Source organism: Bombyx mandarina, chromosome 20 (assembly GCF_030267445.1).
Source record: "Bombyx mandarina strain Sakado chromosome 20, ASM3026744v2".
NCBI lineage: Eukaryota > Metazoa > Arthropoda > Insecta > Lepidoptera > Bombycidae > Bombyx > Bombyx mandarina.
In genome coordinates, this window is record NC_143226.1 from 9,899,674 (window position 1) to 9,927,613 (window position 27,940).

The 27,940-nt window shown below is 39.5% G+C and overlaps 1 protein-coding gene across 1 annotated transcript; it reads right to left on the reverse strand.

The window, feature by feature from the left end:
* Positions 1-18,881: 18,881 nt before the first annotated feature.
* LOC114242544 (trypsin-5) lies at positions 18,882-27,878 on the reverse strand. Its single transcript, XM_028173734.2, has 7 exons — positions 27,641-27,878; positions 27,003-27,201; positions 25,579-25,672; positions 23,133-23,306; positions 22,592-22,741; positions 21,231-21,454; positions 18,882-19,257 (listed from the first exon to the last, which is right to left on the reverse strand). The coding sequence occupies exons 1-7, from the start codon at positions 27,876-27,878 to the stop codon at positions 18,882-18,884; spliced, it is 1,455 nt and encodes a 484-aa protein (XP_028029535.2).
* Positions 27,879-27,940: the final 62 nt, after the last annotated feature.

A 27,940-nucleotide genomic window follows, 5' to 3' on the forward strand; every position in this document is an offset into this window, starting at 1 on the left:
CCGTGCGGACTCCCAAGAGGTCCTACCACCAGTGTATGTGTATGTGTATATTAAAGATAGACAATATTAATCTCTTGTCAATTCGACCACAGACTTTAACGATAAACAGAAGAGTATTTATGCGTCTGTGTGTCAAAAACATGGTAGTGTGTGTGTGTGTTTTTTTTATAGCCCTTGTAGGCAGACGAGCACACAGCCCACCTGATGGTGAGTGGTTACCGTCGCCCATGGACTTCAGCAATGCCAGGGGCAGAGCCAAGCCTCTGCCTACCGCTTAAGACTCTCCACAAGCCTCGTTTGAAGAAGGACATGTCATAGCACTCGGGAAACACCGTGGAGGGGAGCTCATTCCGTAGCCGGATGGTACGTGGCAAAAAATACCTCTGGAAACGCACTGTGGATGACCGCAGTGGCTCCAGGTAGTATGGATGAACTGTACTCCGATGGTGTGTAATGTTTTTATGATTTAATATATTTTTATGCATAATTCAAATTTGCGCAATTTTCGTAAAAAAGGGTACAAAGTTTTTGTTTCACGTATTAATGTATAGATAAATTACTGATACCAGGACAACATAGCATAGCACTAGTAGATCTAAAAACAAAATTAGTTTTCCCGCCACGTCTCCTAAACCCCTCCAGAGTGTTTGTCACTGAACTAAATAACTCCGTCTGATTCACTCGCCATTGACCCGCGTATTTCGCAATACTAAGCAATTTGAGGAACTGACCGGTGGAAAGTTGCTAAGAATTTCAGATGATGCATTAATAATAAAAACCGTTTAAAATAATTCAGAGAATCGCACTGTATTTACAAGTTTAAATTATACTTAGCATTATTTTATATCGAATTATTAGTAGAAATTTAAAATGGTAACTGTAAGGAAACTTTAATAAATCACATTTTCTTTCGTCTAAATAATAAAAAGTATTTATTTTTTTATCTAAAACGTATGTATTAATGTCATGCCTACGAAAAAAAAAAGAAACCTTTCATCATCTCTCTACACTCGGGAATTTAAAATTCAAAACAGGAATATCATTCGACGAATTTAAAAACCTAATATGAAATTGACATATCACATTTTGACATAAATCGCGTCGAACCGAATCGAAATAATGCTTAAAATATTTAGATGCTATTCACAAGCATCGAGACTCGAATGTAGGTAACCGCTATGTACCAGGGCGTCATGAGCCGAACGTTACGCAATCGGCCCACTCTCACTTTCGCGAGCGGGCTGAGGCCGCGATACGAGCTTCGCCGTCCAACATCGTCCCGAGCAACCTACTATGGCATTCTGATCGCCTGGTACTATTGGTTTCGTTTTCTATCGCGTTCATATGAAGCGTGCGAATTTTTTTAATTTTAACTCTTTTTTAATTAAATTAATCAATTATTTTTTTATGTAACAATCAAGAATTTAATTGGGGTCTTCTAAATAAAAAAATAAAAACAACAAAAGTATTTAATTAATTTCTAGGTTTTAAGAGAATCATTAAATAAAGATGACGCTAACAATGGTGGTTTGAGGAGATTATTCAGCCGTAAGCCGCGGTATACCTGTGGCATTGTTGCCGCCAATGGGCGACGGTAACCACTCACCATCAGAAGGTCCGTGTCAGCACACGGTCCGTGCTTTGTAAGCAGATCAGCATCTGCCTACAAAAGCAACGTGAACACCTTAAACTAACTATGTAAGTTTATGCTTTAGTTAGTGTATTTGGGGACTCGATCGAATAGATAGTTGAATTTTACCAACAGCAATGCGGATTTTGTACTAATTACGGAGAGAATCCTTATCTATTGAGTTTCATATCACTTGATGTGATATCTTCTCCTTGCTCCGAACTAAATGAATTTTTATAGTGGTATTTATTATCTCTAAGACAGTTATTGTCTTTGTGACCATCTACCATCGGGTGAACCGTTTGTTTGTCTATCTCCAAAATCACTAAAGCACTTATACTGCGGCCCCTAACAATTTCTATACAACAGTTAAAAAACCTTTTGCATAGTAAATAATATTTTAAAACACAATCGAAATATCATTTTTTTGTCAGTTTCATTTTGTACAACAACAACAATACACACAAAACGAATTCAAATTTTAAGCGTCACATGCGAAACTAGCGAAAGTGTGTCAAACCGGCTCTATATCGTGGCCCGGACGGCATTTCCCGCTGCCTAATACAGCCAAGCCTTTGTATAGCTTGCATTATCTGTATTTTACTGGAATATTTTGTCTGCATTTTTACGTATTGGCGGGAATTTTGACGTTTGTTTTGCAGAATTATATTAACAATATAATTTTTTTTAGACTCCAATTAAAAGTAGGCTCTGATTATAATTACTTCCCGGGATATTATTTGTCAAAACCAGCATTTTTTTTTTTTTCAATTCAGATGTCATATTAAATTGTAGGTCAAACATATATTTTATGTTAAATTCTTTCGGTCGGATTATGGTTTCTTACTTTGTATTTTGCGTCAACAGGCCATCGGTCGTTTTCACTTCCGTGAATTGCGTTTTGAACAAAGGATTGTAAGGGCTGATTTACACAAGGCGAGATACTTTCTTCTTGTCGCTTTAGATGGGCTAACGACTTCCCAGGCCACCTGATTCTAAGTTGCAATTAGAGCTCATAGTTAATTATTGCCATCAATCACCTTGAGACATGAGGTCGAAGCCTCAATTTAATTAAACGACCTTCGAACCAGGAATCATGACTTCGCGGCTGAAATAGACACTTTGGTAAGATGCCGCCATTAATTATGCAAAATTCATACATTTTACGATGTTGTTCCATTATCCGATTTTAATTTCAGCCTCACTCGATACGAATATACCTGGCCTCTTATCCATTGGGCTATGGAATCTTCACGAAGCGAGATTTTCATATTGAATTACGTGGATACTTCACACCGGCCATTTCTTCTTCAGAGTTCATCTGTTGTAGGAGTAATTGTCACCATTTTTACACCTTTTTTTTTCGGGTAGGGGGCCGAACCTCCTACGAGGTCCCCGCGCAAGAGGGGCGTGCGGGGTATGTGAGACTCAACGATCTGCAGGTGTTGAGAGCAGATCGCGGGCCCAAGGATTTTAGGGCCCACCCACTAAACGATTCCCCTGCACTCTTACACCCGACGTCCGATCCCCTCCGAGGCCAGAACCCGGATGAGTTAGGGGGAGTTACCGCGGTCAACACTACAACCAGACGGCGCGGCTCACCCCAAGGACGCTCAGCTGACGGAGCTTTCGAGGCGAATCGAAGGCTCTGAAACGTCGGCCGTCTCGGTAACCATTTTTACACCTAGCTACATTCTTGTCTTGAGCGTTGGTAACGGGTTATACGCCAATTATATCTTATATCTCAAAATTGACAACAACATCCAGGCGGCTTGCTAAGTCTCTCAGAACTGCTTCATATCTGATTGCCGATGTCAACGTGATAGCCCGCTGAGTTTCTCACCGGTTTTTTGGGACGCTTAGGCAGCTGTGGGCAAATCACTTCCTCCTGGTGGAGCTCTTTTGTTCGTCACCCTATCCTGGTACAGCTGCAAAAGACTCCGGGTCACCAGTAATCTCTCAATTCCAAAAGAAGATGTACACGCGATTATCGTATCAATTCCGTCATAACTAAAGAACAGTCTAGAACTTAGCTCTCGCCTTTGTAGTATAATATAAATTTGAATTATTTTAATTATGAGTAAGACTGTTCTTTCCTGACAATCTGGAGGAAGTCTCTGCGTTTAAATCAGCCTTTAGTCTGAGAATTTCAAATATTTTTTCTTTGGAATACGAAACTTAACCTATAAAGTTCGATGCGAATGTTCGTTGTGAATTTATGAGTTTTGACTCCAGAATAGTTGGCGAAACTAGTCTAATTTAGTACGACGACACATGTGTTTGTAAGTCGAGCTGTATAAGAATTTTTATTTTTATTTTTTTTATTGCCCTTTTAGGCAGACGAGCATACGGCCCACCTGATGGTGAGTGGTTACCGTCGCCCATGGACTTCAACAATGCCAGGGGCAGAGCCAAGCCGCTGCCTACCTACCTACTATATGAGAAATGTTTTTATGTTGCTTAATTTAGAGAAGGAATCTTCAAGCGAGTTTATTATTATAAATATTATATTTATTTTCAACTAGCTGACCCGGCAGACTTCGTAGTGCCCTCAATCGATAAAGAAAAGACACATCAAGAGGACACATCAAAGGAAAAACAAAATTGTTTGTTTTTATATAATTCCGAGCATTTTTATATTTTCTCACCTTTTAAACCTTCCCTGGACTTCCACGAATAATTCAAGACCAAAATTAGCCAAATCGGTCCAGCCGTTCTCGAGTTTTAGCGAGACTAACGAACAGCAATAAATTTTTATATATTTTATATTATATATTTTATATGTAAGTATTTTTTTTAACGCACAAGAGACTAAAATATACTAAAAAAGCTTATACTAAAATATTTAATAATGATATAATTAGTTTAATTAATTTTGAAGTCGGTATTAAGTGAGGGCTCATTACCTATATTTCTAGCAAAGAATATGCGGGTTAGTTTTCGATACGAACGTGAGTTCCACATTGTTTTATTGCAATTGAACTAACACAGTTCAATTAGTGTAAGCTAAAAGTCAGAACATAATATGTACTTCTTTAGTTTACTGTAATGCGAGTAGGTGTTAAAGTTACAACTATTTAAATCGCCCGTACCCCGTATACTGTCTTCGATAAGGCTATGCGTCATGATAATTGCACCGGTCATCGTTCTCGTCGAATCCGTCGTTTGCGACGAAGGGCTCGGCGAGTAAATTAACCCACAGACACAGCCTACTGAGTGTCTCGCCGGATCTTCTTAGGGGATCGCGTTTCCGATCCGGTGGTAGATTCTGCGAAGCACGACTCTTGCTAGGGTTCGTGTTAGCAACATCGTCAGGTTTGAGCCCCGTGAGCTCACCTAATAGTCCGGCGACGCTGACATAGTCTCTCTAGACCATCAGCTTAGGTAGAAAAAAAAATGATAATTGCATTATCATTGCCGCCACTGACTACTCCCCGACTTCAGACAACGCAGGAGCCAGTCACCGTCGACGCCCTAGACACATCCTTAAGGATCCATCAGATCCAATAACTCTTGTATTAGACCCTTTCAGCTTTAGCATTAGGAGCAGGCTTAGGAACCTTGGTAACCGTACTCGTCGAAATCGGCAAATTAAGCCATACATCAGCCCGCTGAGTTGCTCGCCGGATCTTCTCAACGGGTGGCGATTCCGTTTCGGTAGTAGATTCATTCACGAAGCAGCTGCTCTCGAGTTGTTAGGTTTTCTTCGGAGGCACTCGGGCAAATCCAACAACTCCTGTCTGAGTTTGTGCTCGCCCACCTGTCCTGGTAAAACTGGAAAGGCATTCGGGCCACCAGTCATCCTTCTTCTTAAAAAAATCCGTATACTTACAACAAGTAAATGTTAACAAACATCTTGATTTTCAGAGAATCAAACAAAAAGTTTTTTTAAGAACTTTTACGTATTATTTAGAGGCCACAGAATGTGTAAATAAAAAAAACTATTATTGATAATTAGTGATTTCATTACTTCCTTTTGAAAAAAAAGTACCAGGAATGCAAAAACTTGAAAAGGTATGAACAATGACTCCACTTCAGTTTCATTTGTTTATATCCCAGCCGCTAACTATCATCCATTCCGTCTTCCATTCCATTATCATGACCTTTGACCTTCTATGTGTTATTCTGGACACTGCTTCCCTCCGTAATCACATCACATCGATTTTGTTAATTTTTTATACTAATGAATTATTTGTGTTAAAAAAACTACCAGGCTAACATAGATACGAGGAGGTAGGAGAGGTATCAAAATGTCGAAATGCGTGTTAGCACAATATGTAGATGCATAGGACCAAGGTCGTCCGCGCGCCCTGGGTCAGTGTGCCTCGACCGATTGGCCAACTAATTCTAATACTTAAGCCATTTATTGTATGCTAATTGTAACTCGTCTGCGGTATACATTTCATTCTTTTTCCTAACAAATCTAGCCGACTATTAAATTGTTAAACTGTTTTTTTATTACTGGTGGTAGGAACTCTTGTGAGTCCACACGGCACGCAGGCGGGCACCAATTTTTCACGATTGACTTCCACGGTAAAGGAATAACATTGTGTAATAAAAAATCAAAACCGTAAAATTATAATTTGCGTAATTACCGCTGGTAGGACCTCTTGCGAGTCCGCACGGCTAGGTGCCTGTCTCTGTCGTGAAGCAGTAATGCGTTTCGGTTTGAAGGGCGGGGCAGCCGTTGTAACTATACTGAGACCTTAGAACTCATATCTCAAAGTGGGTAGCGGCATTTACGTTGTAAATGTCTATGGTCTTCGATAACCACTTAACACTAAGTGGGCTGGAAGCTCGTCAACCCATCTATGCAATCAATAAAAAAAACTACTAACTTCGCACAAGGGTATGCATAAAATCCGTCCAGTATTAAATTTCATCTGACCCTTTTATATTAACATCAAAGTTTTCATCTTATATCAAAGGTTTCGGTATCAGAAAACATAAAATTCAAGACAAGATTAGTTGTGACTTGAGAAATCAATTCAAAAAATGTATACAAATGCCACTAGATATCTCGTAATATAGGAATGTATTTTTTTTTATTTCTTTATTTGGGTATCTCTATACTAGTATGTTTTTGATATAGAATGCGGCTTCATGGGGAACCGTTTTAGAAATATCTCAATAAATTATTAACACAGTAATAGGTTTTGTTTTTTTTTGGTCAGGAGGAAATCGCCGGACTTCCGCCCTCCCCTGGGGATGGAGGGCGGGGCATGTCGGAGTCGAACTGACTAAAACCTCCTGTCGCTCAACAACCCGCGTCCGAACCTCGCATGAGACAGAACCCATTAAAAGGCAAGGGGGGGGAAAGTGAAGCGTTTAGTGCGGAGCACATCTGTCCCATCACCCTCCCCCTCGGGACGCCGGACCAGCGGTACCAGTAATAGGTAACAGATTAATTAAATTATTACCATAATTTAATGTAATTTATGAATATTAGCTTTGAAATTTATTCGCTAAAACTACACTGATACTGGCTAATGATAAATGATTAAAAACTGCTTCTCCTTAGAAGCTTTATTCATATTGGGTTTTTTGTGGTCGTTATATTATCCCCGGAGTCAACGCAGCAGGAGAAGACCTGTTTGCCGTGTATACACCTGCGATGCACCGTGGAGAGCCTGAGAACCAGTCCTGAAGCGATGGTAAGGGGCAAGCGCAAGACAATGTCAAGTGGAGACAACTTGTGTGGGTGTGCCCTATGTAGGCAGCGGGGCACCCTATGACTACAACAAACATATTATCTCAATAGTTTCGAATATTTTATACTTTTCACGGCCACCGACGATTAAAGTCTTATTTGTCGATAATTAAATATTACGTTAGGTAATCAGAACAATATCCTAATGTCAAGATTAAGCCGTTGGAGTATTTATAATAATGTCTAAAACCCGTTAAAATCGATGAGTATATATACACTATATTATATAGTAAATAAAAATAATGGTTAGAAAACGCATAGGATTTGTTCGGTCTCAAAAACATTCAGAAAATTCGACAACAAAAACAGCATACCATACATACAGACATACCACTGAATTTATTCTTTATTAGTTAACAAAGGCAGATGACCGGCCCTCCTGCTGTAAAGCGACCTTCGTCTGATAACAATGTAACGTGACACTATGAATTTTCTCTCGCAAAATATTCGATTTTTACAAGCTTCTTCAGGACAAACATTATTTTGCACACACCTCTTATATATCCCTGCCCTGCCTATTTCTGCCGTGAAGCAGTAATGTGTTCAGGTTTGAAGGGTGGGGCAGCCGTTGTAACTATACTTGAGACCTTAGAACTTATATCTCAAGGTGGGTGGCGCATTTACGTCGTGGATGTCTACGGGCTCCAGTAATCACTTAACACCAGTAGGGCTGTGAGCCCGTCTACCCATCTAAGTAATAAACAAACAAAAAATATCATGTTCAAGTCAGTACCTTTTTTCCCGACCTATTCACTGGTAGCCTAAGAGGCTATTCCAGTGACGTCCGGACGGGTAGGTGAGCTCACGGGCTCAACCTGAGAGAATTAGCCAACACTGGCCCTAGCAAGAGCAGTGCTTCATAGAATCTACCACCGGATCGGAAACGCGACCCACTGAGAAGACCCGGCGAGAAACTCAGTGGGCCGTGTCTATCTATGGGTTAGTTCGCTCGTCGATCTCTTCATAATCATTAATAGAACAGAGTCATGATCTATATTTACGTCTCGCGAAATTAATAAATAAAGAAAACAATAAGACTATCATGACCTACATAAGAAATTCGATTTAAAATATTATATTTCTATTCAAAAATTATCAACTAATTCTACACTTATCAGAAAGTTATAGAAAAAAACTATAATAACACACACACACACACGGAACGTGTGACCCAAAAATTGTTGGTAAAAGATGCAAACAATCTCTTTAGGTTTGATACCAGAGTCGAAGTTGGGCACGCGATATCTAGTACGACCAATGAAAAGCTGTTTTCAATCCATTTTATACATAGCTAGCTGTACCCGTCCGCTTCGCTGGGTATTTAAAATTAACATTATTATTTCTCACCATTAACGCCCCCGCAACTGGTGTAGGGAGTCCAACACTCATATAATTATTAGCTTATCTATTTAGTACATGTATTTTCTATATATGGATACCAAGTTTCAAGTCAATCGGATGCATGGTTCAGTAGTTATAACGGAACATCCGTAAAAACCACTGTAGCTTTATATATTTTATGTATAAGCTATGAGGAAGGGATGTGCCTCTCTGAGTTCGACCCCCGATGCTAGAAATATTCGCTTCTTTAACGAATTCTAGTCTGTCCTAACTATCAACTAAAAGCTAATGATTTATCTAGAAAACAAAAACATTAAATTATCTATTATTCTTATTAATTTTAAACTATACAATTGGCACATATTGTGTTTATAAATTTGGTGTATTAAAAGTATTGGTGTGTTTTAATATATATCGATAAATTTATTCCAAGCAAATAGATATTTCTTCTGTTATAATGTTAGCACGACAATAGGTAATGGCTGCCGATCCTGCCGCTGATAATAGGTAGAATAAGTTAGTTTAATTTAAAGTAATTACGAATTCAACGTTTTCTTAGAGAAAGCAAACTTTTCTCCAGTGGTTGGCGTATTTTTAGTTCCTGTCAATAGTATTAGGCACGGTCGCATCGCTCGAGGAGCGTTTTCTGTTTATTCTCCTCCAAAATACTGGTGGTTAGGACCTCTTGTGAGTCCGCACGGGTAGGTACCACCGCCCCGCCTATTTCTGCCGTGAAGCAGTAATGCGTTTCGGTTTGAAGGGCGGGGCAGCCGTTGTAACTATACTTGAGACCTTAGAACTTATTTCTCAAGGTGGGTAGCGCATTTACGTTGTAGATGTCTATGGGCTCCGGTAACCACTTAACACCAGGTGGGCTGTGAGCTCGTCCACCCATCTAAGCAATAAAAAAAAGGTAATGTAATTTGACATGTGGAAAACCTGTATCCCTGACTGCTTCGACTGATAGGCAGGATCGTGGTATTCACCCGGGCGAATAATAATGTGTACCACCAGTAGTAGATGACAGTTTGCGATCGCATATAAGAAAGCTCGCTCGTTCGATTTTCAGTGCTTACTCTCCCTTAAACAGAATCCTTTGGGACTATAATGTCCACGGTAGCGCAGTCTCCGTTAATGTTCCTTCGGAGTTGTCCGATTGCGCTGAACTATTTTTAAGTGAAATATATTTTTTTAATTGCCTTTGTAGGCAGACGAGCATACGGCCCACTTGACGGTGAGTGGTTACCGTCGCCCATGGACTTCAGCAATGCCAGGGGCAGAGCCAAGCCGCTGCCTCCCGCTAAATAGATGTTTTATTCTAATTGTCTCACAACTTACAGGAAAAATCTGTCACGGATCATTTCCCAATTAAATATAAATTAATCACAAGCAATCAATCAAATGTAATCAAGTTTTGGTTACATTTTTTTTATTTTTGTTGTCAATGCACTGTCGTTGTCGATTGCACCTATAATTGAGGTTGACATCTGCCACGAACTTTTCTCAGTTTGTCAATGTTTTTTTTTGTATTGATGATCACTTTGTTGGTGCAACTTAATAAATAAATAATGCCCAGACAACGCTGCTGTTCATTGTCCGATCAGTCCTTTATCGCCTTTTAGGATAGGATGCTGTTCAAGCCTGATACCACCAAAATATATATTCATGCTTTGCTGTCAATCGACCAATCCTCCCGATCCACTAACTGTGCTTTTAGGTACCTCAAGCACCGGTCATCGTTCTCGTCGAGCCCGTCGCTCGAAGGGCTCGACGAGTAAATTAACCCACAGACATAGCCCACTGAGTTTCTCGCCGGATCTTCTCAGTGGGTCACGCTTCCGATCCGGTGGTAGATTCTGAGAAGCACGGCTCTTGTTAGGGTTCTTGTTAGCAACGTCGTCAGGTTCGAGCCCCGTGAGCTCACCTACTAGTTAAGGTTACGCTGGAATAGCCTCTCAAGGCTATCAGCTTAGGTAGGAAAAAAAAATCGACCAACTAAACCGGTACCATATATTATGCTATTTTATAACATCTTGACCTTATAAAATGTATTCAGGAGGGATGAAACAGGCGAGTGCGGCCCTGGGTCTTTCTATTAGTGTCTGCTCGACCTATTTAAAGGGATTGCAACATAGGGCCCGTGCGTACATGTGTGCGCCCTATCGACGCAGATTACCACGCTTCATTGGTATTTAATTGTACCTTTTTTTTTTGTTAATAATTTTGACATTTCAGATAAATATCGAGGGTGAAAGGCCAATTGGCTTAAGCGGGATTTTTGTAACTTTACACGGGGGCCATTTAAAGATTGAAAAATTGGAAAAAAAGTATCCATAACAAACAAACTTCTCCAATTATTTAGAATGGATTAAACTTAATTGAAGTGGATGGTAATACCAAATAAAAGGAACCTTTAATTACAAAGATAAATACTGCGTATATGCGTATAGCTTTAATGTTTTAGCTCAGTGTTACCGGTTAAGGCATCCATTGATCTTAAAAAACAAATTTTACAGTTATATCATAATCTCTATATATAAAAATGAATTGCTGTTCGTTAGTCTCGCTAAAACTCGAGAACGGCTGGACCGATTTGGCTAATTTTGGTCTTGAATTATTTGTGGAAGTCCAGAGAAAGTTTACAAGCTTTAAAATAAATATGAAAATGCTCGGAATTAAATAAAAATAACAAGTTTGTTTTTCCTTTGATGCCCCCCCCCCTCATCGGACGGATTCCTATTGTTTGTTTTAAGTTTATTTTATACAAAAGTTTAAGTCTTTTATTTATCGACAGAGGCACTACGAAGTCTGCCGGGTCAGCTAGTTGAGGAATAAATATTATGGAAGTGACTTATGAACAATGGGTGAGCCCACGAGTGTATGGAATTAGTTATTATTGTAATAAAAATATTTGGTATCAAAATCAATAAAAAGACAAGGCATGTGATTTTTTACGCGTCACTACCAATAATGCCCACTTCTTCCACGAATCGTGCTCCTCATGTTCCAAGGTGGGTGGGAGCATTCACACCGAGGTGTTTTCGGGACCCGGTAACCACTTAATAGCGGGCGCACTGTGAGCTAGTGCATCCACTTAGATCAGCGCTTCTCAACCTTTTTTCGTTTCCGTTAAATAGCTTTTCATTTATCAATAGGTATCCCTCCCCTGGTGACGCTATGCCTACTCCTAAAATGCGTCTCGTTTCTCTTAACATAGATAAAAAGTATAGGCAGACGACATACGAACCAATGTACTGTTTTTTACCGATTCAACGCTCATAGCAACTTACTAAGTTATCAAAGATCTATTTCTAACTACATATTGTAGACACAGTACATTATAGGAATGTTTATGTAAGTTTTTATAACTTCTGACTATTTCCGCTGTTACCGGTATTATATTCAAGTACCCTGAACGGGGTTCTGCATACCCCCAGAGGTAACCATACCCATAGGTTGGGAATCGCTGATCTAGAAGATCTTTTTTTTTATTTTGCACTACCGCTCTGCTGTCATTTTAGCACTTAATGAATCATTATTTGATCCTGCTAAGTCCCCGGCGTTCGAGCCGGCGTTTTCATTTCCGTCATTCACTTTTAATTACATTACCTCGTGGCTTAGTAGTGGTAGAATACCTCACACTGTTTGAGCAGGTTTGGTCTGACCGCATATCGCGTTCTTGCCTCGTGAATTTTCTGTCATCCTCGGGAGCAGTCTAAATTGCAGCGACCTATGAATAATTATAAATCAGAATCACCAGGGTGATGTTGGACGACTGGCATCAAACTATCAATAAAAATCTATACCGTGCAGACTCAAATCATTGTCGCCCCACGATAAATGCGGATTTTTATGTGTGTGTGTGTCTTAAATTTACGAACAAGTGCGCAGTATTTCTTTTTTTTAATATAGATATTTAATTATGAAAAGAACTCAAATTAAATATCGAAAGCTTGTTGCGTTTTAGACTCTTTATGAATGTATAATTTGATTTGTGTATTTTGTTGCAAATGTAGTTTTTCTTTTGCGAATTTCATTATAAGTAAAACTATGATCAAACGCCCGAAGATGATATAACAGTGTTGTTATAAAATGAAACACGAAAAATAATTTTGCATAGCTTATGGTGGTACGGCGCCTTTCTGCCAAGCAACATGTCTTTGGGTCCGATAACTTTTTAACAGCAAGTGGACGGTCAGCTTTTTTTTTGTTTTTTTGAGGCTGCCCTAGTAGGCAGACGAGCGTACGGCCCATCTGATGGTAAGTGGTTATCGTCGCCCATGGACTTCAGCAATGCCAGGGGTAGAGCCAAGCCGCTGCCTACCGAATGGTTATAAGTGATGAAGCTATTTAAAAAAAAAAGTACTAGGCTATCATAAATATAGAGGAATTATTTTTGGATCTATTGACATTGCAAACTATATTAAGAAGTCGAAAAAGAAATATTTGAATTTTTTTTATTGATTAGCGGCTACTGAGGCGAAATATGTAAATATGTGAATCCAGGACAGGAGGGCGAGTTCGGGTTCAGCCAGGACGGGTTGGATTTTCTAACAGTTCGAGCGCCTTCGAAGGAGATTTACCGGAGACCTGCGCAGCTGAAACGCAGCTGCTTCGCAAATGCACCTTGTTATATCTATATATTAATACGTGAAGCGATACGGTAGGCAGCGGCTTGGCTCTGCCCCTGGCATTGCTGAAGTCCATGGGCGACGGTAACCAGTCACCATCAGGTGGGCCGTATGCCCGTCTGTCTACAAAGGCAATAAAAAAAGAAAAAAAAAAGCGAAAACTTTGTGCCCCTTTTTACGAAAATAGCGCGGACGAAGAAGTAAGAAATTTTCCACACTTATAGAGAAAATAGAGAAGGAGTGCAGAATGTTAATATTTTTTTTAATTATGCATGAGAAATACCTTAAATCAATAAATAAAAACATTACACAAACTATCATGTATTTGAGACACACACGCATGCAAACTATTTATTTATTGTCAAACTTTTCTTATTGTCTATAGTATGTGGTCAAATTGAGAATAGATTAAATATTGTTTGTCTCTATTAATACTTGTCTTAAGTGTAGTCTTGGTGAAATCTGTGATTATAGAAGTATAATAGTCTTTGACAATAGAATCATAATAGTGTACAAACATTTAATTTTAATTAATTATAGTCGAATTTCGACTACTGCGGGACCACTAGAATTAATTAATTAGTAAGATTAGTAATTTATTAATACACAATTTTTTTGTGACACGCTCTTAATCAGAGACCACCAACTCACAATGGATGGAACCCCATAGATAATAATTGTCTCTGGGCTCACTCTGTTTCCCTCTACAATAATATAATATAACTTAACACTCCTCCTCCTCGAGTCGTGTTCCTCATGTCTGAGGGTCGTGACCACCATCACCCATGAGCTTCAATCTTAGGATCTTTTTTCACTTTCTTTTTAACTTAACACTAATTTATTTATATTTATTGCTTAGGTGGGTGGACGAGCTCACAGCCCACCTGTTGTTAAGTGGTTACTGGAGCCCATAGACATCTACAACATAAATGCACCTTGAGATATGAATTCTAAGGTCTCAGTATATAATAGTTACAACGGCTGCCCGACCCTTCAAACCAAAACGCATTACTGCTTCACGGCAGAAATAGGCAGAGTTGTGGTACCTACCCGTCCCGAAGTCAATCGTGAACATTTGTTAAGTACGTATTTCATTAAAAAAATTGGTGCCCGCCTGCGGGATTCGAACACCGTTGCATCGCTAGATACGAATGCAGCGGACGTCTTATCCTTTAGGCCACGACGACTTCCATTAAGTAAGGTAAGTGGTTGTGTCGCTCACGGATCCAAGATCTCTTAATAAACCTATTTGATAAAGGACCTATGATCCCAATCGGGATGTCAAACCTAAAATATCGATCGAAGACAAACATCCTTGACACGGTCACAGAGTTCGTTTTACGAATGAGGAACGTAGCGTCTCAAAATAAGTTATTTTCCGTAGGAAAAAGTCAGAAGTTAGTGTGCCAACCTAAAATACGTATAATTTTGTTGAACAATGAAAATGACTCACACGACGTTTTAATTAATCAAATTAACGAATTGATTTGTGTATTATTTTTATTGCTGTACATGCGCAGTTGAGACATGAGATCTATTGAGGTTCGCGGGGACCCGCTGGGCGCAAGCAGCGCAGGACCGATCGTTGTGGCGAGATCTGGAGAAGGCCTATGTATGACAGTGGACGTCTATGGGCTGATAGAATAGAACTGGTGCAGTTGTTCCTTGAGAGAACATTTTTTATTGCTCGAGCAGGCAGACGAGCATACGGCCCACCCGATGGTGAGTGGTTACCGTCGCTCAAGGACTTTAGCAATGCCAGGGGCAAAGCCAAGCCGCTGCCTATCGTTAAGTACTCTCCACAAGCCTCGCTTGAAGAAGGATATGTCACAGCGCTCGGGAAACACCGTGGAGGGGAGTTAATTCCAAAGCCGGATGGTACGTGGCAAAAATGATCGCTGGAAACGCACTGTGGATGAACGCAGTGGCTCCAGGTAGCATGGATGAGCTCTACTCCGGTGGCGGGCGGTGCGATGGTAAAAACGAGATGATGGTAGCATCTCAAACAATTCCTTAGATCACTTCCCATGGAACATACGGTACACAATACAAAGGGAACCGAAGTCCCTCCGCAGACCCAGAGGTGCTTGCCGACGCTGGTCTAAATACAAATAAGGCGCAGATGGTGCACACGCACCAAGCTCTGATGACAATTGAGTAATTTTATAACTTCGCTCAAATAAAATTGTTTTTTTCTGGCCGTGGCCCGAATCTTCTACAAGGTCGCCGCACTTAGGTGGTGATGATGGATAATCCGCAGATTTTAGGAGCAGACCATGGGCCCAGGAACGGTATTTAAGGTCCTACCTAAAAAATTCCCGAACTGCAACCAGACACGTGGTTTACTTCAAAGATGCCCGACAGAGCCTTCGAGGCAAAACCAAGGCTCTGGAACGTCCGCCGTTTCGGTACAGCTGTCAGGCAGGAAACCCAGGTGGTGCCGCTGGTGTCCCGGGATGCCCCTCTAGTAGGAACCAGCCTGTCGGATCGGGCTAATACCATGACCAGAATCAAAAATGTTTTCTTCACCGATAAGTTCAAAGATTGACCAGCAAAGCTATCCGGCTGGCTAGGTTTGAATCAATAAATAATTTATAATAATTTCGAATCGACAAACAAAAATAATTTAGAATCTTGTTCCTCAAAATACCTCTTGTGAGTTCGCACGGGAGGTACCACCACCCTGCCTATTTCTGCCGTGAAGCAGTAATGCGTTTCGGTTTGAAGGGCGGGGTAACCGTTGTAACTATAGTGAGACCTTAGAACTTATATCTCAAGGTGGGTGGCGCATTTACGATTGTAGATGTCTATGAGCTCCAGTAACCACTGAACACCAGGTGGGCTGTGAACTCGTCCACCCATCTAAGCGATAAAAAAAAAACCGAAAGCGAAATAAAAGAGAAAATGTAACGCACAAAAATTATCTAAAATAGAGAAATAATCGCATCCTATCTTCATCGCAATCTCATCTTCGCATCGTCATTGCATCTTCATCGCAGCGAAAATGATTGAAAGTAAAGTGGTAGCTTTTTAGCGAACACAAGAGATTATCAACCGCACCTGCAACCCACCAAAAAAATTCTGGGCTTAACGACAAGGGAAGATCTTCCACCGAGCGAGGGAAATTTCTCGCTAGACATACGACCTAAATTTTATTGTTCGGAACTTCTTTCCAAAGATATCTTGAAAATGTTGCTAGCGATATCCGGGAATCTATCAAATATCTTGTGTTGTGTGGTAGCTACTGCAGAATGACAATGTTCGGATCCACATCCGTTTGGTGGAAAATCTTCTCTTTTTCCGTAAGTTACGTACATACGTAGTTTTCGTAAGCTGTAAGATTATATAATTCGAACGATTATATTGTGGTTATATCTCGCATTTGCTGATAATAGTTTAGAGTTCTTGATGGTTTTCGTATCCTTTAAGATTAAACCGCAAAAACAGCTTTAATTAGATGTTTATTTTGTTTATGGTGTTTGACAAATCAGACAGGTATACCTACTGCGTTACGGGACCACTGCAGTGGCCATTTTGTTTTTTACCTGTAAATGGCTCCCCTGTAAAGTTGCAAAGATGTCGCTCAAACTAAATCACCACTCCATATTTATACCACTTAAGCGTACTTAAAATGATTAATAATTAATTAATTAACAAATCCTCTCTTTTCTATCTTTAAGAAAAAATTGTGAAGTACCAGGACATCATAACGACGTAAGAGCTTTGAGGCTGCCATTAAAACATCGACCGTGGCGGACCCAATTTCTATCGGTTACTTCGCAAAATGACTGACCGCACGGAACGCGACCGAGATAGCTTATGTAATGAATAATTTACCGGGTCTTGTTCGTGTTGGATGGTTTCATCTAACAATCCAACAACTTCATCCAACGGTAGGCAGCGGCTTGACGGTAGGCAGCGGCTTGGCTCTGCCTCTGGCATTGCTGAAGTCCATGGGCGACGGTAACCACTCACCATCAGGTGGGCCGTATGCTCGTCTGCCTACAAGGGCAATAAAATGTTTTTTCAGTAAAATACTTTTTATTGTTAATAACACAAAATTCACTTTGATTTTTGAATGAGCCGTTGTTGAAATGTCTTTTATTAAAATTAAATTATCGCTGTCATTTATTTTAAGATCTCACGGGTCGCATGTAGTCTCTAGATTAGTCTAGATATACGAAAAAGCTGTCGCTATTTTGGACATTTAGAATTGTTTCGGAATTTTTCTATTTATCGATGGACGGTTTTCATTCATTCATTCGTTCATTTTCATTCATCGGTATTAGCTGCGAGGTATCCAAGAAGATCAATTTGGTTGTCTGGGTATGGTTCAGCGCTGGAAAGAGCTCCACTCCTGTTGTTTATTCAATATTGAGAGATATACTTTTTCAGCAAATGAGGTTTGAAAGTATGTGGGACGATAAATCTTAAAATTTTGAATAGGTGTTCCATTTTTGTTTCCCTTACGATAACAAGGAGGCAAAAACTATTGACTAATGTCATAGATACAGTTATCTAGACAAAAAAAAATCGTTGTTTGAAATATTTTCATTTTTATTTACTTAATTTAAATAACTTGCTCGTTAATGTGTAAAGTCGTCCGTATAAAATTTTGCAACATTTACATAACGAAATTGGATTTTTGGCAGAAATACTCTCGATAACGTTCCGGTCCATTTGGCGGCGTTATTTCTAATGAGACTTCACTTATACAATCATTTGAACCGCTCATTTTACAGTTTTTATCCGTACAATTGAAGAGATAGTTAAAAGTTTCAAGAATAGCTGCTGGTTTTTGCGGGTTTTTTTAAGCTGGAGGGAAATAATAAAAAGTATTATTGTGTTAATATATAAAATATATTTTAGTTAAATTCCATGAAATTTTTTTTTATTGCTTAAGTAGGTGGACGAGCTCACAGCCCACCTGGTGTTAAGTGGTTACTGGAGCCCATAGACATCCACAACGAAAATGCGCCACCCACCTTGAGATATAAGTTCTAAGGTCTCAAGTATAGTTACAGTTACAACGGCTGCCCCACCCTTCAAACCGAAACGCATTACATATTGCTTCACGGCAGAAATAGGCAGGGTGGTGGTACCCACCTGCGCGGACTCACAAGAGGTCCTACCACCAGTAATGAATATTTTTTTTATTAAAATTATTTGTGAAGAAAACTAGATTCTGGCTTTCGATAAATGTCGATTTGTTAGATGACTTATTTGAAAACGTAAAACGGATATAAGGTTGTAGTTATTCATTAACAGTAGATTTTAAAAATAAAATTGTGACAGTCCATAATATTATCGTAAACTTCATTTCAACATAATTTAACTATAGCGCCATCTATTGTCAGAAAGAAATATTAATGCTCCACGGGTTGATTGTAGCAAAAGTGTTTTTGTCTAAGACTTGATAACTTGTTTTGAAAAATAAAAGTAAAAATTTTATTTTTTTTCAGTGACATCTATTGGTACAATTGTAAAGAAAGCTTCAGCTTGTCTATCTTCAGTTAGTTTCTATATTCTTTCATAGATGGCACTGTTCCCTAATATTTCATAATCGCTTTTATCCATCTGCAATAAAACCTAATATTGACTCGACACTTAGATCGCTATTATCTGACATCCTTTTAGTTTGGTTTTCGTTTTCGTGAAGCACTACCGCTTCTAATGCTAAAATCCTTAGAATTTTTTCTGATTCGTTAACGTCGCCATCCCCGCCAATTATCTTTTCGTTTATCCAATTTATCAAATTGAGGTCGTCCATCTTTTTGTCACCGAGAACAGCAGAATTCGTTTTTTTGTACAGTAAGCTCCTTCGGGTGTCGATGCCTGCTTCGCGTAACTTTTTCTTTGCCGTCTTAATGAAAGTGGGCGAGTTCAGAGTATCCCGAAGCCAATTCTTAATTTTGTTCTTTTTGTTTTCGACGTGAGCTTGGAATCTGAAGGTGAATTATAAAAAACGCTGATTTAGACTAGAAGAAACATATTTGAAACGTTTACGGGGATATTATTAGTCTTAAGTCACCGTCCTCGCCGAACACGTCGCTTGCTAATTAACCCACAGACCACTGAAGTAGGAAACCTATGGAAATGAAACGTCAACAAAAAATTCGTGCCACTGTGACGTCATCTGGCCACAAAACATGGCGGTTTTAGTGCTGCCCAGAAGATTTTAATGTTAGTAGGTTTTATCGATAAACGTTCTTGGCTCATTTTATTTTAAATATTGTTGAGTGAATGTATTTGTAGAATTTATACTTAATAGGAAGTAAGTATATTGTTATGTGCAAAGATGATGTGATTTAGATATTATGTGAAATCTAAGACGAGTTCGTGCTTCAAATTTGCCAAGTAAACGAAATGACGATTTTTAAAATTTGCTACACTGATTTTATAAAGTTGTCGTTTGCCGCAAAACATAAAGATATGGCGTAGTAGAGTGCCATCTGCCCATTTCTAGCATGCTGAATGTTATCGTATTTTGAGTACGTGTTTTTCTTAGACTATTACAATCTATTTTAATTGTTTTGCTGACTCTAAAGTCCGTAACACATTACCGCAGCGCACCTCAAGGAAGGTACGCCGCACCATTTGAATCACTCTCACTTGAGAGTGATTCAAATTTTAAACTTATCAAGGGACCGCCTGATAAAAAAAAAACACCTACAGAACATTTATTCGTTAATAAAATTACAAACGTCATTCCTTGTGACTTCCTCTCTAAAATCACTTAATTAATAAATATTTAACGAGTTGACAATAGTGTTATAAAACTATTTTATATAAATAGTTCTGACGACTTTCTTGAGATCCTATAAAATATGTTTTAATTATTATTTTTGTATGTTTTAAGCATGATAAAATAAGAAATTTTATATAAGCAATCATATTAAATCGATATCAAAGTCAATAAATAATGTACAACCCAAAACAGACGGCCGAACTGACGTGACAATGACATTTGGCGCGCTAAACATGGCGGATTTTCGGCCTCATTAGACGGAGACGGAGACATTTACGTATATTCATGTTTCATTTTATGTACGCACTGAAATACTGTTATATTGTTTTCCTGCGAGTTAAAGTGCTGAGTAAGAGCGAGATAGATATATGTTTATGTATGTGCCTTCAAAATGGGTGCTATTTATATAAGCAATTGTACGTATAGAACAATATGTCGTGTCCCTACTATATAGGTCTATGCCACAGACACAGCCCACTGAGTTTCTCGCCGGACCTTCTCAGTGGATCGCGTTTCTGATCCGGTGGTAGATTCTGCGAAGCACTGCTCTTGCTAGGGCCAGTGCTAGCAACGACTCTGGTTTGAGCCCCGAGAGCTCACTAACACGCTAGGGCAACGCTGAAATAGCCTCTCAAGACTATCAGCATAGGTAGGAAAATTAAAAAAAATTACTTCTTCTGTTGTAAAGCAATTTTACGTCAGCCGTAGTGAGAATTGAGGCGACTAGAGGCTAAGAAGATATTTTCTTAAAGAAGGTATTTTTAAGGAAGAGGTCTTCATAGCCTTCTTAGTTAGGCTAAGACGGCCAGCCGCTGTGTTCTTCTAAATTTATTTTCAAGAGCTTCTTACCATCAAATAGTACTCTTATTCGGTGTTGTCCAAGCACCAATAATAATTATTTCTTAAATCCAAGTACAGCGGCTACATTTCTTCAATTACTGACGTCTATGAGTCTTATATGCCGTATGCTGCACCGCTATTGGTAATCATGCATCGGTAGGCAGCGACTTGTCTCTGCCCTTGGCATTGCTGAAGTCCACGGGCGACAGTAACCACTCACCATCAGGTGGGCCGTAAGCTCGTCTGCCTGCAAGGTTAATCAAAAAATCATAAACGAATACAGTTTTATGTAGTGAAAGTACCAAGGCAACATAACATCGGGCAACTAACCTCTGGAGTTCGCGTTCTCGCTCCCGGGCCCTTTCGATTTTCGGTATCAAATCTGGGTCCTTGAAGGCCTCGTTGTCCTTTATCGTACGCTCAACCCAATCAGTTATTTCGGAGACTCGACTGTAAACTCCCGGGGAGTTAGGGGCTCCGCAGTTCTTACCGCCAAACGAGACGAGACCTATCAACACTCCGTCTTTGTTAACGGCTGGTCCGCCCGAGTCGTGCTTAAATAAAGTAAAGAATTAACATTCGCAGTATGTATCGTGTCAATTTGTCCATTACAAGTATATATATTTACTACTAGCTCTACCCGTCCGCTTCGCTGGGCATTTAAAATTAACATACCTAATTATTTCTCACCCCCACAAAGATTCTCATCATTAACGTCCCCGCAACTGGTGTAGGGAGTCCAACTCATACAAATATTAGCCTATCCATTAAGTACATGTATTTTCTACATGAATACCAAGTTTCAAGTCAATCGGATGCATGGTTCAGTAGCTATAACGGAACATCCATATAAATCACTGTAGATTTATACATATATATTGTTATAGATATATTTACTAACGATCATGCCACGTTAATTGGTCCCTTTTTCTTGCCTACCTAGCTGAGAGCCTTGAGAGGCTATTTCAGCGTAACCTTAACTAGTAAGTGAGCTCACGGGGCTCAAACCTGACGACGTTGCTAACACGAACCCTAGCAAGAGCCGTGCTTCGCAGAATCTACCACTGGATCGGAAACGCGACCCACTGAGAAGATCCGGCGAGAAACTCAGTGGGCTGTGTCTGAGGGTTAATTTACAAGTTATAGCTTAGTCGTGTTTTTTTTTAACATTATTCAATCGTAATAAACTTTCACTTTTAACACTAGATTTACCAGCCATTTAAATATACGTATTTCTACCATAACCAGTCAATATGACTGGTGTATAAAAAAATGCTTAACTGAGTTTCCAGTCTGTATTCACTCTTAAAAAATGGTAAAAAGAATTCAACAATATTAATCGTAGATTGCTTGGTATTAAATCGGTTTAAGTCGATCCAATAGCTACGTCGAGGGTCGTAGGTTCGATTCGATGAACAGTTTTGTTTGCTCTTTGTCTGGGTGCTTATTATACGTATATATTTAGACGTTTTGAAATATGTATCCATAACACAGGGAATCCTAAATTGGAGACCGATGACCGAGCGTGATTTTTTCCTAATTATTTATTATTGTAATATGTATATAGTCGCCATGTTTTTTTATTGCTTAGAAAACAATAGGATCCAAGGAAGCCACCCGCGGCGATCAATCCAAAACGTGCTCATAAAACATACTAAAGTACTAGGATATCATAAACGAAAGAAACGTACATTACAAGAGTCCTTCCCCCCGGAGGGATATCCAGCGCAGAGCATTCTAGGAGTTATATAAATATTGTAGGACTTCTGACATTTGTCTTGTGCCATCACCGGAACGGGAACGAACCGTATCCGATCCGGAATGTGTCCGTAACCTGAGGGCTGTGAAATTGTCTGATTCATCTCTCAAGAAATATGCTCTCCTAGTACATTTCATCGGAAAATCTTCAGAAGATGAAAGTTTTTGTTTTTTATTGCGTATTCCGCCGACGCTGTCGCCTTTCTAAACTCACACAGCCCACCTGGTGCTAAGTGGTTACTGGAGCCCATAGACATCTACAACGTAAATACGCCACCCACCTTGAGATATAAGTTCTAAGATCTCAGTATAGTTACAACGGCTGCTCCGCCCTTCAAACCGAAACGCATTACTGCTTCACGGCAGAAATAGGCAGGATGGTGGTACCCGTGCTGACTCACAAAAGGTCGCACCACCAGTAATATGGTTACAATCTTAATTGAGTCGATCTCCTCGTTTGCCAAACTAACTCACATGAGTGCTTCCCCACCCTGAGACAATGAGGATGTCGCCTTCATCCACGTTGTACTGCTTGGCCGGCAGGTTGAGGACAGCTATATTCCTGCCGATGGGCATGGGGCGGTCTAGTCGTAGCAGCGAGAAATCGTAATCCGCTTCGCCTGGTTCGTAATCCTTCGGGTAAAATACCTGGTGATTATAAATAAAAACAGGTTATTTGTCTTTTTGTGAGTTGATCTCAGAGATATAAAGTTAAGTAGTAATAACATGCAGTTTTTTTTTAAGTTTCGCTCAGATATGAAATACAGCATTACTAAAAATAATAGTAGGTATATTTAAAAAATGTTAATCATAAAAAAAATACGTTGTTGGAATGTGCTATAAGCAATAATCTGTGCAATATTTGTATGTATTTGTCAATTTATAATCACCGCAATATATTGTTTTATTGAAATTTGTTATTATTTGTTTTTGGTAATTCCTGTATCTTATATATAAATAAAATAAATGTCACTGAGTTCGTCGAATCCTACAGCATGTGTAATTACGTGAAAATAATTTGTAAAAAAGTTATTCAGCGTCTAAGTTATCTATGTTAATATTATAAAGAGGAAGGATTTGTTTGTTTGCTTGTATTGAATAGGCTCCGAAACTACTGAAGCGATTTGAAAAATTCTTTCACTGTTTGAAAGTTACACTATTCCCGAGTGACATAGGCCATTATTTTATTTTGAAAAAAAAATAGGGATCCTTATTAAAACTCCAATAATGTAACCCAAGGTGTAAAAAAAAAACTTAAAATATTCTTTACATCGCGTGCGCTGCGAAAACTATTTGTGATAGAATAAAATAATGCACTACGACTTTGTAGAATACATTATTATTTAAAAGTGTCGCGACAACGTATTTCTAACTATTATAGTTATGCCGCAATAAGTGTTCTTTTATTTAAAAGAAAGAAAAAAAAACGTCAAATATCGTCGAAATTTTTGTTAAAGACCCGAGCGGAGCCGGAGCGAGCCGCTAGTTATGTAAATATTATATTTATTAAAAAATACATTTGAGCTATCTTTGAACATCACATTACTTAGCCGACCTATTGTGATTTATTCTGGTTTATTTATCTTTTTCTTTCTTTATTAAAACCCCGTACATACACCCAGAACCGCGATTCCCGCAGTTTTGAACAGTTTTATTTAATCTGATTGGCTATTTCTCAAAAGATACGAATCACCGACCATAGCCTCGTAACTTTTGGCACTGAGATGAGACCGGACGCGTGGGCTCCTCCCACTAAATAAAATGCATTGTTAAAATCATGACGTCACACAATCGTTTCCATTTCAGTCGAATTTGATACTTTAAGTTGATTTATAAACAAGACCGTGGCTCTTTGCTCCTTCAAAACTTGGATTGAAAATATCAGTCAGTGTAATAAATAAAAAATAAAAATTTTCATTAGGTACTACCGTTTTGTTGAAAATTTCAGTGATTTTTATTTTGAATACGCTTTTATTACCTTGATCTGTGATTGCTATTTTCATAGACTTCACGACGAATGATTTTATTTTTTTATTTTTTACTAGCTAACCCGGCAGACTTCGTAGTGCCTCAATCGATAAACAAAAGACCTACACTTTTGTATAAAATAAACTTGAAACAAACAAAAGGAATCCGTCCGACGGTGTACATACACATCAAAGGAGAAACAAAATTGTTATTTTTATTTAATTCAGAGCATTTTCATATTTATCTTTTAAACCTTCTCTGGACTTCCACAAATAATTCAAGACCAAAATTAGCCAAATCGGTCCAGCCGTTCTTAAGTTTTAGCGAGACTAACGAACAGCAATTCATTTTTATATATATAGATTACTAAGATGGTTGGACGAGCTCACAGCCCACCTGGTGTTAAGTGGTTACTAGATCCGATAGACATCTACAACGTAAATGCCGCCACCCACCTTGAGATATGAGTTCTAAGGTCTCAAGTATAGTTACATCGGCTGCCCCACACTTCCACCCTTCAAACCGAAACGCAGTACTGCTTCACGGCAGGAATAGGCAGGGTGGTAGTACCTACCCGTGTGGACTCACGCGAGTTCCTACCAAGGCTTGGACACATATTAATAGATAGATAACAAAACAATAAGCAGGATTATCAATTATTAATAATTTAATTCTTTTTATCGGTTCGGCTTGCTCTATAACCGTGTTTATTTTTTATTTTTTAAACTAAATTTGTTTCTAAAAACAGTGGCTGTATCTGTAAAGGTATTGATTTCATCTTCATGACCTCACCAAACTTATTTGCTATACGCTTAAAAACGGCTGGGGTGAATTTTGTAATTTTAAAAGGATTGAAACAGCCGCTGTGAAAATAGATCATAGGGAATGTTTTGGCTCAAATGTCTTATCTGGCGAAGTAGCTTGGTTATTCATGTATACAGTCTAAGTGTACCTTATTAATGCGAGCTAAGTATCCCCCGCGGTCATGGAAAGAGCTCCCAGCCCGGATTGTGTATTGCCGCATATTTTTCGGATTCTCAAAAACACTGGAAAGCAAAATACTATATTGTAGCATGCCTTTAGCTTATTTTGCTAAGTCAGGTATTATATTATATATGCTCATTCTGCTTAGTTATGTAACGAAGATTTTGTAAGCTTCGGTTAGACAAATGCAATAGGCTTTTACAATTGAATATTCTGACTTTTTTTTTATTGCCTTTGTAGGCAGACTAGCATACGGCCCACCTAATGGTAAGTGGTTACCGTCGTCCATGGACTTCAGCAATGCCAGGAGCAGAGCTAAGCCGCTGCCTACTGCTTAATACTCTCCACAAGCCTCGTTTGAAGAAGGATATATCATAGCGCTCGGGAAACACCATGGAGGGGAGCTCATTCCATAGCCGGATGGTACGTGGCAAAAAAGACCTCTGGAAACGCACTGTGGATGACCGCAGTAGCTCCAGGTAGTATGGATGAACTCTCCTCCGGTGGCGGGCGGTGCGATGGTAAAAACGAGACGTTGGTATCATCTCGAACAATTCCTCAGAGCACTCCCCATGGAACATGCGGTACATGCGGGCCTTACTCTCTATGTATAATTATGGACGCCAAAGTAGTATTCGCTTTGGGTTTTTTTTCCCTACCTAATCTGATAGCCTTGAGACTTGAGAGGCTATCTCAGCGTAACCGGGCGAGTAGGTGAGCTCACGGGGCTCAAACCGGGAGTGTTGCTAACACTGGCCCTAGCAAGAGCAGTGCTTCGCAGAATCCACCACCGGATCGGAAACGCGACCCACTGAGAAGATCCGGCGGGAAACTCAGTGGGCTGTGTCTGTGGGTTAATTTACACTCGTAGAATTAATTAAAACTAGTTTTACGGTTTTGATCTTGCGTTTTTTGTTGTTATCTTGTTATATTCGATGTTTCGATCGCTTTACCGTTTTCGGGGTCGCGAACGACTAAGGTGCTTGTTATTCGATTGATTTGATATGACTTTTCAATTTAAAAAGTAAAAGCTATTTTAAAATTGTGAATTTCAAAAGTCAATTTTAGATTTAGATATATATTATGCATTTTAGATTTAGACTGGTGGTAGGACATCTTGTGTATCCGCGCGGGTAGGTACCACCGCCCTGCCTATTTCTGCCGTGAAGCAGTAATGCGTTTCGGTTTGAAGGGTGGGGCTGCCGTTGCAACTATACTGAGATCTTAGAACTTATATCTCAAGGTGGGTGGCGCATTTACGTTGTAGATGTCCATGGGCTCCAGTAACCACTTAACACCAGGTGGGCTGTGAGCTCGTCCACCCATCAAAGCAATAAAAAAAAATTTAACTTGAATTTTACAAGACACTGTTTCAAGCTGTAATTTGGTCACCTCTCCATGCAATGTCCCGCCGTCAGCACCCATTGCTCATCGATGATGGCTCCCCCGCACCAATGTCTGCCGTTGTGGCTTATCGCCACGTTGTAAGGGTATACGCTGATGCTGGTCTGCATGCCACCCACGATCCGGCGGGCGGCATACGTCCGAAACACCATTTCGATGTGATCATCTTCGTTCGATTTCGGAAATACTTGACGAACAATAAGATGAAGATAAATTAGATTTCTTTCCAAGATTCGAGTAAGCTATGGGCATTTGAGAATTTAAACAAAGGCAGGCTTTGTAGACGAGCATACGGCCGACTTGATGGTGAGTGGTTACCGTCGCCCATGGATGTCAGCGTTACCAGAGGTAGAGCCAAATCGCTGCCTACGGTTAAGCACTCTCCATAAGCCTCGTTTGAAGAAGTACGTGACATAGCGCTTGGGAAACACCGTAGAGGGGAGATCATTCCAAAGCCGGTTGATACTGTACCTATATAAAGGATGGTACAAAGTACTGGTCTAGGTCTACCTAGCTCTCAACCGCCTTGTCGCGACCTTCTAGAGTCTCATAAGCCACCGTCCAGTCTGTGCGAGATTTACACACACATTATTTTTATCTAAGTCAATCATTCGAAAGCAAGTTACCTGGGAAATCATGTGTGCCCTTTGTAATTTTGTATCTGGTAAAATCTCCTGTGTTCTTAAACCTGTATTTCTTCTCTAGTAAGGCCTTAATGCCATTAGTTGCTGAATCTTCATCAGAAACCAGACTTTCCTTCGCATCGAATTCATAATATGAACTATTTTGGTAGTTTTTCAATTCGACATTCGAGCACAATGTCAAGACAGCGACGGTCACTGTTAATAACATAGTCCGTTTCATTTTGCCATGGCGAAACAATAATAAAAAAGCAAAATCAATTTGAATTCTTATACTAAATTCCG